The 13667-nt window shown below is 42.1% G+C and overlaps 1 protein-coding gene across 1 annotated transcript in view; it reads right to left on the bottom strand.

Annotated features, from left to right (window-relative positions):
• Positions 1-13667, bottom strand: part of RIOX2 (ribosomal oxygenase 2) — a 106451-nt gene that overhangs the window by 9141 nt on the left and 83643 nt on the right. The window contains exons 2-9 of the mRNA XM_077294113.1: positions 12455-12874; positions 9918-10037; positions 8875-9003; positions 8691-8794; positions 7905-8007; positions 3624-3792; positions 2198-2280; positions 371-463 (exon numbers count right to left, since the gene is read on the bottom strand). Of these exons, the coding sequence (XP_077150228.1) occupies positions 371-463; positions 2198-2280; positions 3624-3792; positions 7905-8007; positions 8691-8794; positions 8875-9003; positions 9918-10037; positions 12455-12871 (1218 nt within the window). The 5' untranslated portion in view covers positions 12872-12874. The remainder of the gene's footprint in view (positions 1-370; positions 464-2197; positions 2281-3623; positions 3793-7904; positions 8008-8690; positions 8795-8874; positions 9004-9917; positions 10038-12454; positions 12875-13667) is intronic.

Raw genomic sequence — 13667 nt, forward strand, 5'->3', positions numbered from 1 at the left:
TATTGGATGCTGCCCTTCCCGTGGTTGTTCCTTCCCGGGGAAAGGTCTGGCTATTCACTGCTTGCGTTGAGAAACACGTGATGGTGTCTCCGCAGCTATCCTACATGCTCCATAAATATTGACACGATGGAGGATGTACTATTTCGTCCTACGTCAAGAAGTGGCTGAAGAATAACTGAGAATGGGGACATCAGTCTCCACTATATTGATGGGGTCTGTCTTATTAATCAAGAAGAGAGAAGGACCTGTTATTCTAGCGGAGTCAGCGGTGACCTGCCCAAATCGCCGGTGACCCCTCACCTAGGGATTCGGCGGCGTGATTCACCAGAAAGGTCTTAAGCAATAAGATGGAAAAGGTTAGAATACTTACAGGAGGGCTCTCCTCAGTGTCTGACACCATGTGCGTTTTCCTTTTATTATTCAGGGCGTGGAACACATAAATCATTAACTCTTTGGAGGGCTCCTGTAAGACCAAGGACACAAAAAATTTCACATCATCTATCACATGGACTATAACATAAGACAGATTAGGCAGATTACTGGGGACCACACTTACATTAAAATGCGAAAAATCTGCAGTAAAAAAAAAAAACGCACATGCATTTTTAATGCGTTTCTGGTGTGAAAATGCATAAAAAAACACATGTAAACCGCACTTAACTGTATCAGTAAGGTTGTCAAACAGTTTCCAGGCAGAAACCAAAATAAAGCAGCTTTATTGACAGCATGACATATCAAAAAGACAAAAAGCATAAAAACTATGATAAAACTGCATGTTAAAAAAAAAAAATGCACACAAAAATTAAATGAAAAAATGCAAGCAGCCCAATTTAAATAATTAGGTGCAGAAATTCTGAAACATTAAAACCTCACCAAGAGCGGATTGTGGGAACGTTGTCTTAGAAGGTTAAAAGCCGTATTCCAGAACTAAGTGAAACTTTTTGCTGTCTTTATTCCTTTCGTAAAAAAACAGGAACGGTGAAAACAAACGGACCCCACCATGAGCTATTACCGTCAGAGTCCGCGAGGGTCAGTAACATCTCCTGCTGGGGTTTGTGTGTTTGTACTGTTTCGGTTTTTAATGGAGAAAAAAAAAAAAAAAAGGAAAAGCAGTTCCGAGTGCTCTCGCTTCCTCTGGATCTATGCGATTCGTCCGATGGCGGGGAGCGTGAAGCAGCCGCTGATTAGCCACAGGGATTGTGCTGCGTAACAATGTGATGTGATTTCTGACACCGCCTGGAACGGCGCACTGTAAGTCAGTAGAAGGCTGGAGCCACAGCACCGAATAACACGGCCGAGTGCTGGGCGATAAAACATTGCATCGCGCTTGGCCTAGTGTTACTCTATGGGGCCGCTCACATCTGCAATTATTTTCAGCATGAGAGAACAATGGCAGCATGCTACGGTTGTCAGCGAGACGCTACTCACTTACACCCATACAAGACTATGAGTGCGAGTGAAACATCGGACTGCACTCAGATATCACCCGAGTGCAGTGCGAACCCCGTCGACAACTGAGCAGATGGAGAAATTACTTTCTCTGTCTCCTCTGCAGCTGTGCTCTGATCCGGTCATGCGAGAGCTGAAGCCGAGGGTCATTAGCATATTACATCAGATGCCATACAATAGTGTGACTGCAGCCTAAGTGTTATTTTATGGAGGGGAAAAACACAGAGATTGAGAAGGGTTGTCTGTGTAGTGGATAACCCCTTTAATTCCACAGCTATATTACCTATCACTATGTCTTTGGGAGGAAAGCAGAGAACCACCCACGCAAACACGGGTTGAACTTGGTGGTACTCGAACCCAGGACCCAAGCACTGCAAAGCATCAGTGCTAACCACTGAGCCAGTGTGCTGCTAAATAGACTCTGGACGGAGCAGCCACAAGGCTCACTCCATTTAAACTCTTCCTCCCTCGGACAGTGCATGGACACAGACAGGGGACTTGGTAGCCCCCTATTCTATTGATGGGTGGGCGTCCCAGAAGTTATATGTTAATCAAGTAGCTTGTAAATAAGTAGAAATGTTTTTTATGGAATGACTCCATTATGGCACAAAACCTAGATGTGAGAATATTCAGAAATGCCCAGCCCGATACATATTCAGATACATCAGTATAGAGGAGCTTTACTCGCAATTTGATGCAGCAAAAAAGCCGTGAGACTTAAGAGATGAAATGTAATCAGAGCTCCTACCGGCGCCTCTGGGACGTGAGTGATGGCCGCATAGTCCTTGTGCTGGAGTCTGATTGTGCTGTTCAGCTTTGGTGGTGCGGCATCTGCAAAGGCGTAAGAGACAGAGAATGAGACCGACAACAGACTGAAAAGATCAATCTACAGATTACACCTATAGAAATATCATTCTATCCCTGCATTATGCCGACTGGGGCTTGGTGAAATGTGCAAATCCAGGAGCTAAAGAGTCTAGAAATACTCACAGCCTCCATGAAGTTACAATGCTGGAGCATCTTTTCTTACAATTAGCTATGTATCGTTTATCTGTTAATCATCCAGGAATTGTATCAATTCATATTAAAGGGCCACTGTCACCCCCCTCCAGCCGTTATAAACTAAAAGAGCCACCTTGTACAGCAGTAATGCTGCATTCTAACAAGGTGGCTCTTTTAGTTTTAGGTTCAAGTACACCCCAAATAAAGCGTTTTTATACTTAGCCACAATTCCTAACTCTAGCCAGGTAGGCGGGTCCTCACTCCTCAGCTTGGCCAGCTCCTCTGCCGTCACTCCAATCTTCCTGCGCCACCCCCTCAGCGCTGTTATCGTTTCAAAACCGGCGCCTGCGCTGTGTACTGGTGTCCTGCGCAGACGCAGTAAGCTCTGGCCGTCTGATGGCCCAGCCAGGCTTGCAGACTGCGCCTGCGCGGGCATTGCGGCCAGCCACCTTTGGAATCCCCGCCCCGCAGTGTGTTATGCATTATGCACAGGGCTCAGGGGTGCAAGGCTCAGGGGTGCAAGGCTCAGGGGTGCAAGGCTCAGGGGCGCAAGGCTCAAAGGCTCAAGGCTCAGGGGGCCTCAAAGCTCATACAGTCCAAATCCCATACATATTGCACTGTCAGTGAGCTTAGCCAACTTTAGTCTAATGCAAACTTCCCCAACTCCAGTCCTCAAGAGCCACCAACAGGTCATGTTTTCAGGATTTCCTTAGTATTGCCCAGGTGATGGAATTATTGCCTGTGCAGGTGATGCAATTATCACCCGGGCAATACTAAGGAGATCCTGAAAACCTGACCTGACGGTGGCTCTCGAGGACCAGAGTCGGGGGAACACTGGTCTAATGCATATGGGAATCTTCACTTCTGTCACGTTATGTCCCTATATAAATGGACACTCAACATTAGAGCGCGGGCAATAACAACAGTAACACAGATGTCAATTTGCACAAATATTACAGAAGGAATAAGGGGACATAATTTGGAGATATGTTCCAAACCCCATTTTCTTATGTTATTTATACAATAGGTCATAAAATAAATCTATGAACTTCATATATTCTTGAAAATGTATCTAATCAGCTCAACCTACAAACAGAAGAAGCTATGGGGCAAATTATCGGTCTGCTTTACTGAGGAATAATGAAACACAGAAGACATTTTCAGCAGCGGACCTGACTTCTCTTGATTTGACGAATCCACATCCAGGTAAGGCGGTAATCGGTTCCCCATGAAGTCCCGCAGCATCTCACATGACCGCAGTTGGCACTTGCCCTCTATTTTCTTGCCTATATCACACAGCAGAGTGCTGAGGGTACCACCTGCCCTGCTCGGGTCTAAGCACTGGAACAATCACATAATAAAGATTTAAATAAATTAACATTCTTAAAAAATAAAAAATAAATTAAAAAAAACAACATAAAAGCAAAATCAAGCACATTTTTTAAATGACATTAAAGAAAATGCAAAGCTGCTCTGCATCAAAAGCAAAACGGAATATATTTATTAGGAGAACGACATGCAATAATTCCTTCATAAATGTGTATTTTTGCTACTGGAATCGCTCCTTTTAGGAGTGGGATTAGCCAAATAATCAACTAGGGAACCTGCTGGCAACTAAATTCACCCTAAAAAGCTGTATTGTGACATCCTGAGCTTCCTTTAGAGATGACAGCCTGTAATCTGCTGACCATTTACCCAGCGAAAACTTAGATCATTATTGTACTGCCTTGCAGTATAGGTGGTGGGGGGCACGGGGGGGGGGGGGGGGGGTGTCAAAACCCCAGAAACATATAAAGGAGCTGCAAATCCTAGGGCTATGTTCACACAACAGATTTTCTCTCTTCTGAGAAATTCGGTCCAATTATGCCAATCACACTCGATCAAACCCCGTAAGATCAGACTTAACAGGTTTTCTTGGATGTGGAGAAAAAAAAAAAAAAGTTTCCCTGTCGTCTACATGCAGCGTGTCCGTGAGAATCAGATGTTATTAGACTGTGGTCCGATGTTCTCCGCGGACCTGTAGACATGAATGGGCAAGTGCCGTCCGACCATTGACGAAACTCGGACATGCTGTGATCTTTTCCTCCGAGATAAGTTGGATGTGTGCACTGGCCGCCTGTATGATATGGGGGGCGAGTGACGGACAGAACTCGTCCGACTATTACGGTCATGAACACGAGCCCTGTACAAGAGCTAACATGTAAAAGCTTTAACTCCTTCCTGTCTAAGCCAGTCGTTCTATTTTCACATCTCTCCTCCCTCCTAAGAGCCATGGCTTTTACTCTCACTTAAGACAGACACAAGGGCTTGTTTTTTTTTTGCAGGACGGGTTGTACTTTTGAATGACACCATTCATTTCACTAAAAAAATGTGATTAAAAACCCTCCAAGTTTGGAGGTTGAAAGAAGACACAAGTCCTTCAAGTTCAACCTATGAGTACTGCAGTGAAACGGTAAAAAAAGCCATTCTGACATTGTTTTTTAGGTTTATTTCTTTACAGGTTTTATTGTGCTTTAAAAATTACCTGGCAACAAGAATCAAGTTAGGTCGATTACGTCAGTAGCAAACAAGTATAGTTTTTAAAAATATATTTTTTGTAAAAAAAAAAAAAAAAAAAAAGTTTGTGTCTTTAATTTCTCATCCATAACTTGTTTATTTATTACGTTTACATATGATGTTTTGATTGTTTTTTTCTTATCTTTCAATTCTTTTTTAAAATTTTTTTTTATTACACTTGTATGGGCTGATTTCTTTTAAATGTTCATATGATTTTTTCAGATACTGCAATACCAAATATATTTATTTTCTTTATTTTTGGATTTGTAGAAGGGGCAATTCAAAAATTTAAGTTTTGCCTTATACTTTCTTTCAATATATAGTTAGGTCCATATACACTCACCGGCCACTTTATTAGGTACACCATGCTAGTAACGGGTTGGACCCCCTTTTGCCTTCAGAACTGCCTCAATTCTTCGTGGCATAGATTCAACAAGGTGCTGGAAGCATTCCTCAGAGATTTTGGTCCATATTGACATGATGGCATCACACAGTTGCCGCAGATTTGTCGGCTGCACATCCCAAAGATGCTCCATACAAGGCAGGATGGATCCATGCTTTCATGTTGTTTACGCCAAATTCTGACCCTACCATCCGAATGTCGCAGCAGAAATCGAGACTCATCAGACCAAGCAACGTTTTTCCAATCTTCTACTGTCCAATTTCGATGAGCTTGTACAAATTGTAGCCTCAGTTTCCTGTTCTTAGCTGAAAGGAGTGGTACCCGGTGTGGTCTTCTGCTGCTGTAGCCCATCTGCCTCAAAGTTCGACGCACTGTGCGTTCAGAGATGCTCTTAGGCCTACCTTGGTTGTAACGGGTGGCGATTTGAGTCACTGTTGCCTTTCTATCAGCTCGAACCAGTCTGCCCATTCTCCTCTGACCTCTGGCATCAACAAGGCATTTCCGCCCACAGAACTGCCGCTCACTGGATTTTGTTTCTTTTTCGGACCATTCTCTGTAAACCCTAGAGATGGTTGTGCGTGAAAATCCCAGTAGATCAGCAGTTTCTGAAATACTCAGACCAGCCCTTCTGGCACCAACAACCATGCCACGTTCAAAGGCGCTCAAATCACCTTTCTTCCCCATACTGATGCTCGGTTTGAACTGCAGGAGATTGTCTTGACCATGTCTACATGCCTAAATGCACTGAGTTGCCGCCATGTGATTGGCTGATTAGAAATTAAGTGTTAACAAGAAGTTGGACAGGTGTACCTAATAAAGTGGCCGGTGAGTGTATATTTGGACAGAGACAACATTTTTCTAATTTTGGTTATAGACATTACCACAATGAATTTTAAACAAAACAATTCAGATGCAGTTGAAGTTCAGACTTTCAGCTTTCATTTGAGGGTATCCACATTAAACTTGGATGAAGGGTTTAGGAATTTCAGCTCCTTAACATGTGACACACTTTTTAAAGGGACCAAAAGTAATTGGACAGATTCAATAATTTTAAATAAAATGTTCATTTTTAGTACTTGGTTGAAAACCCTTTGTTGGCAATGACTGCCTTAAGTCTTGAACTCATGGACATCACCAGACGCTGTGTTTCCTCCTTTTTGATGCTCTGCCAGGCCTTCACTGCGGTGGTTTTCAGTTGCTGTTTGTTTGTGGGCCTTTTCCGTCTGAAGTTTAGTCTTTAACAAGTGAAATGCTGCTCAATTGGGTTGAGATCAGGTGACTGACTTGGCCATTCAAGAATATTCCACTTCTTTGCTTTAATAAACTCCTGGGTTGCTTTAGCTTTATGTTTTGGGTCATTGTCCATCTGTAGTGTGAAACGACGACCAATCAGTTTGGCTGCATTTGGCTGGATCTGAGCACACAGTATGGCGGCTCTGAATACCTCAGAATTCATCCGTCTGCTTCTGTCCTGTGTCACATCATCAATAAACACTAGTGACCCAGTGCCACTGGCAGCCATGCATGCCCAAGCCATCACACTGCCTCCGCCGTGTTTTACAGATGATGTGGTATGCTTTGGATCATGAGCTGTACCACGCCTTCGCCATACTTTTCTCTTTCCATCATTCTGGTAGAGGCTGATCTTGGTTTCATCTGTCCAAAGAATGTTCTTCCAGAACTGTGCTGGCTTTTTTAGATGTTTTTTAGCAAAGTCCAGTCTAGCCTTTTTATTCTTGATGCTTATGAGTGGCTTGCACCGTGCAGTGAACCCTCTGTATTTACTTTATGGTAGATTTGGATATTGATACGCCGACCTCCTGGTTGGCTGTTGTGAAGGGGTTTCTCTTCACCATGGAGATTATTCTGCGATCATCCCCCACTGTTGTCTTCCGTGGGCGCCCAGGTCTTTTTGCATTGATGAGTTCACCAGTGCTTTCTTTCTTTCTCAGGTTGTACCAAACTGTACATTTTGCCACTCCTAATATTGTAGCAATTTCTCGGATGGGTTTTTTCTGTTTTCGCAGCTTAAGGATGGCTTGTTTCACCTGCATGGAGAGCTCCTTTGACCGCATGTTTACTTCACAGCAAAACCTTACAAATGCAAACACCACACCTCAAATCAACTCCAGGCCTTTTATCTGCTTAATTGAGAATGACATAACGAAGGGACTGCCCACACCTGTCCATGACATAGCCTTGGAGTCAATTGTCCAATTACTTTTGGTCCCTTTAAAAACAGGGTGGCACATGTTAAGGAGCTGAAACTCCTAAACCCTTCATCCAATTTTAATGTGGATACCCTAAAATGAAAGCTGAAAGTCGGAACTTCAACTGCATCTGAATTGTTTTGTTTAAAATTCATTGTGGTAATGTCTATAACCAAAATTAGACAAATGTTGTCTCTGTCCAAATATATATGGACCTAACTGTATGTTTTTTGTTTTTTTTTTTACTTTTTACTCGGAATCCCTCTAAAGGACAACTTGCTTACCAGTAGCTGTTGGCGGGGAATACCTTTCCGCAGATCCACGCTTTCCTTGGCAGCATCTTTCAGTAGAGCGGGCATTACGTCCTGCAGGTAATCTACCCAAGAGCTGTAAACAGATAAAGAGAAAATTGTCAGAGAGGAAATTCCGGTGCACCCCTGCTAGTTCGCTCTCCAATAAGCCAGAAACACCGATAATCCAGCAGTGACGTTCATCAACAGAATGTGAAAATTCACAAATCGAAAAAGCAGAACACTGGACAGCTAAGATTAATAAGGACATCTTCTCATAAAACAGGACTGAGCAAACTGCGGCGTGTGGGCCACATCTGGCCCTCTGGCTGTTCCAGTTTGGCCCATGGACCGAGACAGCCGAAGGGCTGAAACAGTGGCCCACAATATTTAAGAATCAGTATGACACACATGATTGCATTTTTTTTAGGTCAGGGGTAAATTTATTATCACCAAAGCTCTGGAGAGATTATTGGGGGTGGGAAAAAAAAATACTTTACCCCCTTTCTAATGGGCCAGTTTTCATTTTTGCATGTTCATTTAATCCTATCTTTCTTCCTTGGGCCATTATTTTTTTTGTAAGACAGTCTGAGGACTTGTTATTTGCGGGAAAAATAGTTGTTTTTAATGAAACCATTGTCTTTACAATATTCAAAAAATGGGGGGAGGGGACAAAATGATTTAAGTAAAAAAAATAAATAACTGTGCCACAGACTTATCAAAGTCACCGTCCTGCTCACGGAAAACCATATTTACTGACGGAGAAGGGAAGGTCCTTACGTGTTCTGGTAGGTGCTGATGGTCACGTGTGTAGAATGCGGCGAGTTCCCAGGAGTTTCAGCTTCATGAATGGTTCCTCTGGGAAAGTACAGCATGTCACCTTCCTGATAGAAGAGAAACACAACCTGGAATCCGGCACTTTATTCTCGCCCTTCTACTGTGGAAGGACGGAGGGAAACGTTACCTTTAATAGGATGTCATGAGTGGGACTGGTGACCTTGTCTGCGGGGGACACATCATATTCTCTAGCGAGCTGCACGAGAGGCTCATACAGACGCCAGCGCTTCTGTCCCTCTACTTGAAGGATAAAAACCTGCAAGACAGAGATGTTACTCACTAGGTAATGACCTGCTACATGGACCGGAGCTGCTCACTGATAAATGCATTATTAATACTTAAGGCGCCATCATTTTACAAACCAAAGAAACAAAAAAACACAAATGTTGCCTAAAAAATAAACAAATGGTAGGCTAAGTAGTTTCTGGCACTAAGTAATGAACAGTGGCAGTGACAATGTCCTTAGCAGATCCAGGCCAGATCTGCCGGTGACTAAGGCCCTAGATAGACCATGGTCACGCCTTCAGTATTTGGTCAGTATTTTACATCAGTATTTGTAAGCCAAAATCAGGAGAGGAACAATCAGGAAAAGTATAATAGAAACACGTCACCACTTCTGTATTTATCACCCACTCCTGGTTTTGGCTTTGAAATATTGATGTAACATACTGACCAAATACTCAAAGTGGCCTTACAATGGAAGCCACCAAAATAAAAGTAAAAAAAAAAAAAGGAATATGATGATGATTACATGACCCCCAAAAGTCTATTATGACCTTATGGAGGACGCATGTATCAAAGCAAGCAAAATAGCTATTTATTTTAGTATTAATTTTCATTTTTTTTAATCTTCTTAGATTTTTTTTTTTACATTAGATTCAATGTGTACAAAAAAAAATTAAAAACAAAACGATTCAAGTTACCGTAATTCAAAATTAGTTAAAACCCTGCAGAGCTCGAGCTGTTCAATAAACAAAAATATTAGCGTCTTGTGCCTAAAATAGAAAGAAAAGTGTTCAGGGGACCATGAGTATGTACTAGTCACGCAGAAATCTACTGTATCAAGAAAAATGAATGATTTGATTAAATTTATTCTGGGTGAGAAGGCATTACACACGGCTCGCAAATATGTCAAATTACAACAAAACTTAGCAAGCACTAGCCATGTACCTCCACATCATCGTGGTGCGGTGGCAGGCCCTGGGAGCTGGCCGGGGTGATGTACACATTGCACCCAACTAGTGCACCAAAGAAACACTCCAGTTTCTCCATGATCTGCCATAACTTGTCCTGCAGGGAAATAAGATCACCATTAACCAAGTGAAAGAAAACCAGTCACTGTAACACCAACATACAGAAATTCTACTAATAAATTGAAAATTACGCCAATCCCCAATATCAAACTAGACTATGGAACAAAGGCAGATAGAGCTGCCTGGTGGTCTGGACAGAAATGGAAGTTTCTTCTTGGAACCATTGTAAAAAGAAGATAAGTCTCCGTCCTGGACTCCCCTCGCCTCTAAAAGCCAGGACGAAAATTACCGCTCCTGCTGACATGAAGCCCCCTAATAGCGCATAGACAGCCTTTCATCGGCTGCTGTTAGAGTAAATGTCTTTCCTTAAATATTTTCGGCTTTAATAGAAAAAGGGGAATCTATGAGGAGAAAACCTCTTTAGGGCTTGTTCACCTTTGCAGATAATTCTCTTGTGAAACTGATCTGTGGATTTGTAAGCAGAAAATCTGTGTGGTAGCACGGTACCAGCTAAGGAGATATTACGGCATTTAATTTTATCATCAACCATTACATGTTACGGAAATCTGCACATAAACTGAAATACGGTGCAGATTTACAAATATGAAGATTGCAATCATTTTTTTTGCATTTTCATTTGCGGGTTTTAAGATAAAAAAAACAAAAAAAACAAACAAAAGTCAAGCGCATATGTAAATGTTCCTGCAGAAACGCTATAGGAAATGAGTGAAACACTGGCAAGTGAAGGCGAGGTTATCTTGTTCTGCAGGCTACTTAACCCCTTTCTGCCAGCTGACGGAATAGTACGTCAGCTGGCAGAACCCCTGCTTTGAGGTGGGCTCCGGTGGTGAGCCCACCTCAAAGCCACGACATGTCAGCTGTTTTGTACAGCTGACATGTGCGCGCAATGAGCGCGAGCAGAATCACGATCCGCCCGCGCCCATTAACTAGTTAAATGCCGCTGTCAAACGCTGACAGCGGCATTTAACTAGCGCTCCCGGAAGTGCTCGCACCGCTGACCCCCGTCACATGATCGAGGGTCATCGCTGCATTGTCATAACAACCAGAGGTCTCCTTAAGACCTCTATGGTTGTTGATGGCCGATTGCTTTGAGCGCCACCCTGTGGTCGGCGTTCAAAGCAACCCTGCATTTCTGCTACATAGAGGTGATCTGTGCTTCACCTCTATGTAGCAGAGGCGATCGAGTCATGCATGCTTCTAGGCTCCTATGGATGCTATTGAAGCATGCCAAAAAATTTAAAAAAAAAGTGTTTAAAAATATAAAAAAAATAAAAAATATATAAAAGTTCAAATCACCCCCCTTTCACCACAATCAAAATAAAACAATAAAAAAAAAAATCAAACCTACACATATTTGGTATTGCCGAGTTCAGAATCGCCCGATCTATCAATAAAAACAAAGGATTAACCTGACCGCTAAATGGTGTAGTGAGAAAAAAATTCAAAACGCCAAAATTACGTTTTTTTGGTTGCAGCGACATTGCATTAAAATGCAATAACGAGCGATCAAAAGAACGTATCTGAACCAACATGGTATCACTAAAAACACCAGCTCGGCACGCAAAAAATAAGCCCTCACCTGACCCCAGATCACGAAAATTGGAGACGCTATGGGTATCGGAAAATGGCGCAATTTTTTTTTTTTTATTTTTTAGCAAACTTTGGAATTTTTTTTTACCACTTGGATAAAAGAGAACCTAGACATGTTTGGTGTCTATGAACTCGACATGACCTGGAGAATCATAGTGGCTGGTCAGTTTTAGCATTTAGTGAATCTAGCAAAAAAGCCAAACAAAAAACAAGTGTGAGATTGCACTTTTTTTGCAATTTCATCGCACCTGGAATTTTTTTCCTGTTTTCTGTTACACGGCATGGTAAAACCAATGGTATCGTTCAAAAGTACATCTCGTCCCGCAAAAAATAAGCCCTCACATGGCCATATTGATGGAAAAATAAAAAAGTTATGGCTCTGGGAAGGAGAGGAGCAAAAAAAGAAAACGAAAAAAGCTCCGGGGGTGAAGGGGTTAATGCTGAATCATGGAGGATTAGCCCCAGTAAAGGCTTCGGCTCTCGCAGTCACATACAGATTTGCAATTTATATTAAAGGAAAAGTCAGTGCAGAATGACTGTACAAACTAAGCACAGGTGCGTGGCGCTTCATTATGGGGGCCAAGCATTTATACACACCTTCCCACCTGTTTGTTTTCTCTCAATTTCCTCCTCCTTCTTCTTTCATTGACAGCTCAGCCTTCATAGAGCCAGAGAAGGGTGGAGATAGATAGAAAACAAGCCGGTGGGAAGGTGTATATAAAGGTTTAGCTGTGCCATGATGCACCCAGCGTCGGGACATGATTTAAACCGTCATTCTGTGCTGACAGAGTCCCTTTAACGTGGACGTAATGTGAATATGCCCTTTATGATTCTGCCTCTTACATTAAACCTCTGAGGTTGGTGAAACTGGATTGTTGCTCTGGATGTCCTGAAGTCTTTTAATATCTCCAGGTAACTGGCTTTTCCACGTCTTGGTAACAAAACCTTTTTTCCGTTTTTGCACTTGCACATGTTCACGTCTCGTCCGTAGTAGATGCCTTTTCCACTCGCCAGTTTTAGGTCAGTCATGGGGAACAGGGACTGGTAGTAGCTCTGCACGGCAGGGTCGCTCCGCTGGATCAGTAAAGGCTTCTTCTCCCAGTAAGAAGTGAAGAACTCATCACTTGTCATTGGGGCAATAAAGCTTTCAAAAAGACTCTGCGGTGAGGTGAAGTCCAGGGGTGGTTCGCTGGGATGAGGTAACTTGCTGGGTGTAGGACAGTCATCTTCTGATTCAACCCGCTTGGCTCTTCGTGGCATATTCTGCTTGAGCATCAAAATTAGGTTAGATTAGGTTCATAAAAATGTAATCTCTGAAAACTGTACAGTAACCGAGGGTATAGATAGACACAAGAGACCACCAACTGCACAGTAAGTCAGAGGTTTAGACACACTGAACCGCCGACTGTATAATAACCTGAAGGTATAGACACAGGTGGCTGAAGACTATACAGCAAGCCGAGAAGTATAGACATGGGAGGCCGCAGACTATAAAGTAAGCCAAGGGTATACATACAAGTGTACAGTAAGTTGGGGGCATATACAAAGTGACCACCAAATATTCAGTAAGCCAGGGGTATAGACACAGGTGGCCGCAGTCTTTAGAAAGTCGAGGTTATAGACTCAGGCTGACTATATAGCAGAAACTGTAAATAAAATTTTAATATATATATATATATATATATATATATATATATATATATATATATATATATATATATATATATATATACGTGCGTATATATATATATATATATATATATATATATATATATATATATATATATATATATATATATATAAAAATTTTATTTACAGTTCCTGCCATATAGTCAGCCTGAGTCTATAACCTCGACTTTCTAAAGACTGCGGCCAGGTGTCTATACCTGTGTTTATAATCTTAGCTTTTTGCAGACTGCGGCCACCTGCGTCTATACATATATACATATATATATATATATATATATATATATATATACACAAAAGGTTGCCAGCTTTATAGCATGTGTATATCTCAACATACTATGTAAAGCCAGCTGTCATACTATATACTCTG

This window comes from Ranitomeya variabilis, chromosome 3, assembly GCF_051348905.1.
Source record: "Ranitomeya variabilis isolate aRanVar5 chromosome 3, aRanVar5.hap1, whole genome shotgun sequence".
Taxonomy (NCBI): Eukaryota; Metazoa; Chordata; class Amphibia; order Anura; family Dendrobatidae; genus Ranitomeya; species Ranitomeya variabilis.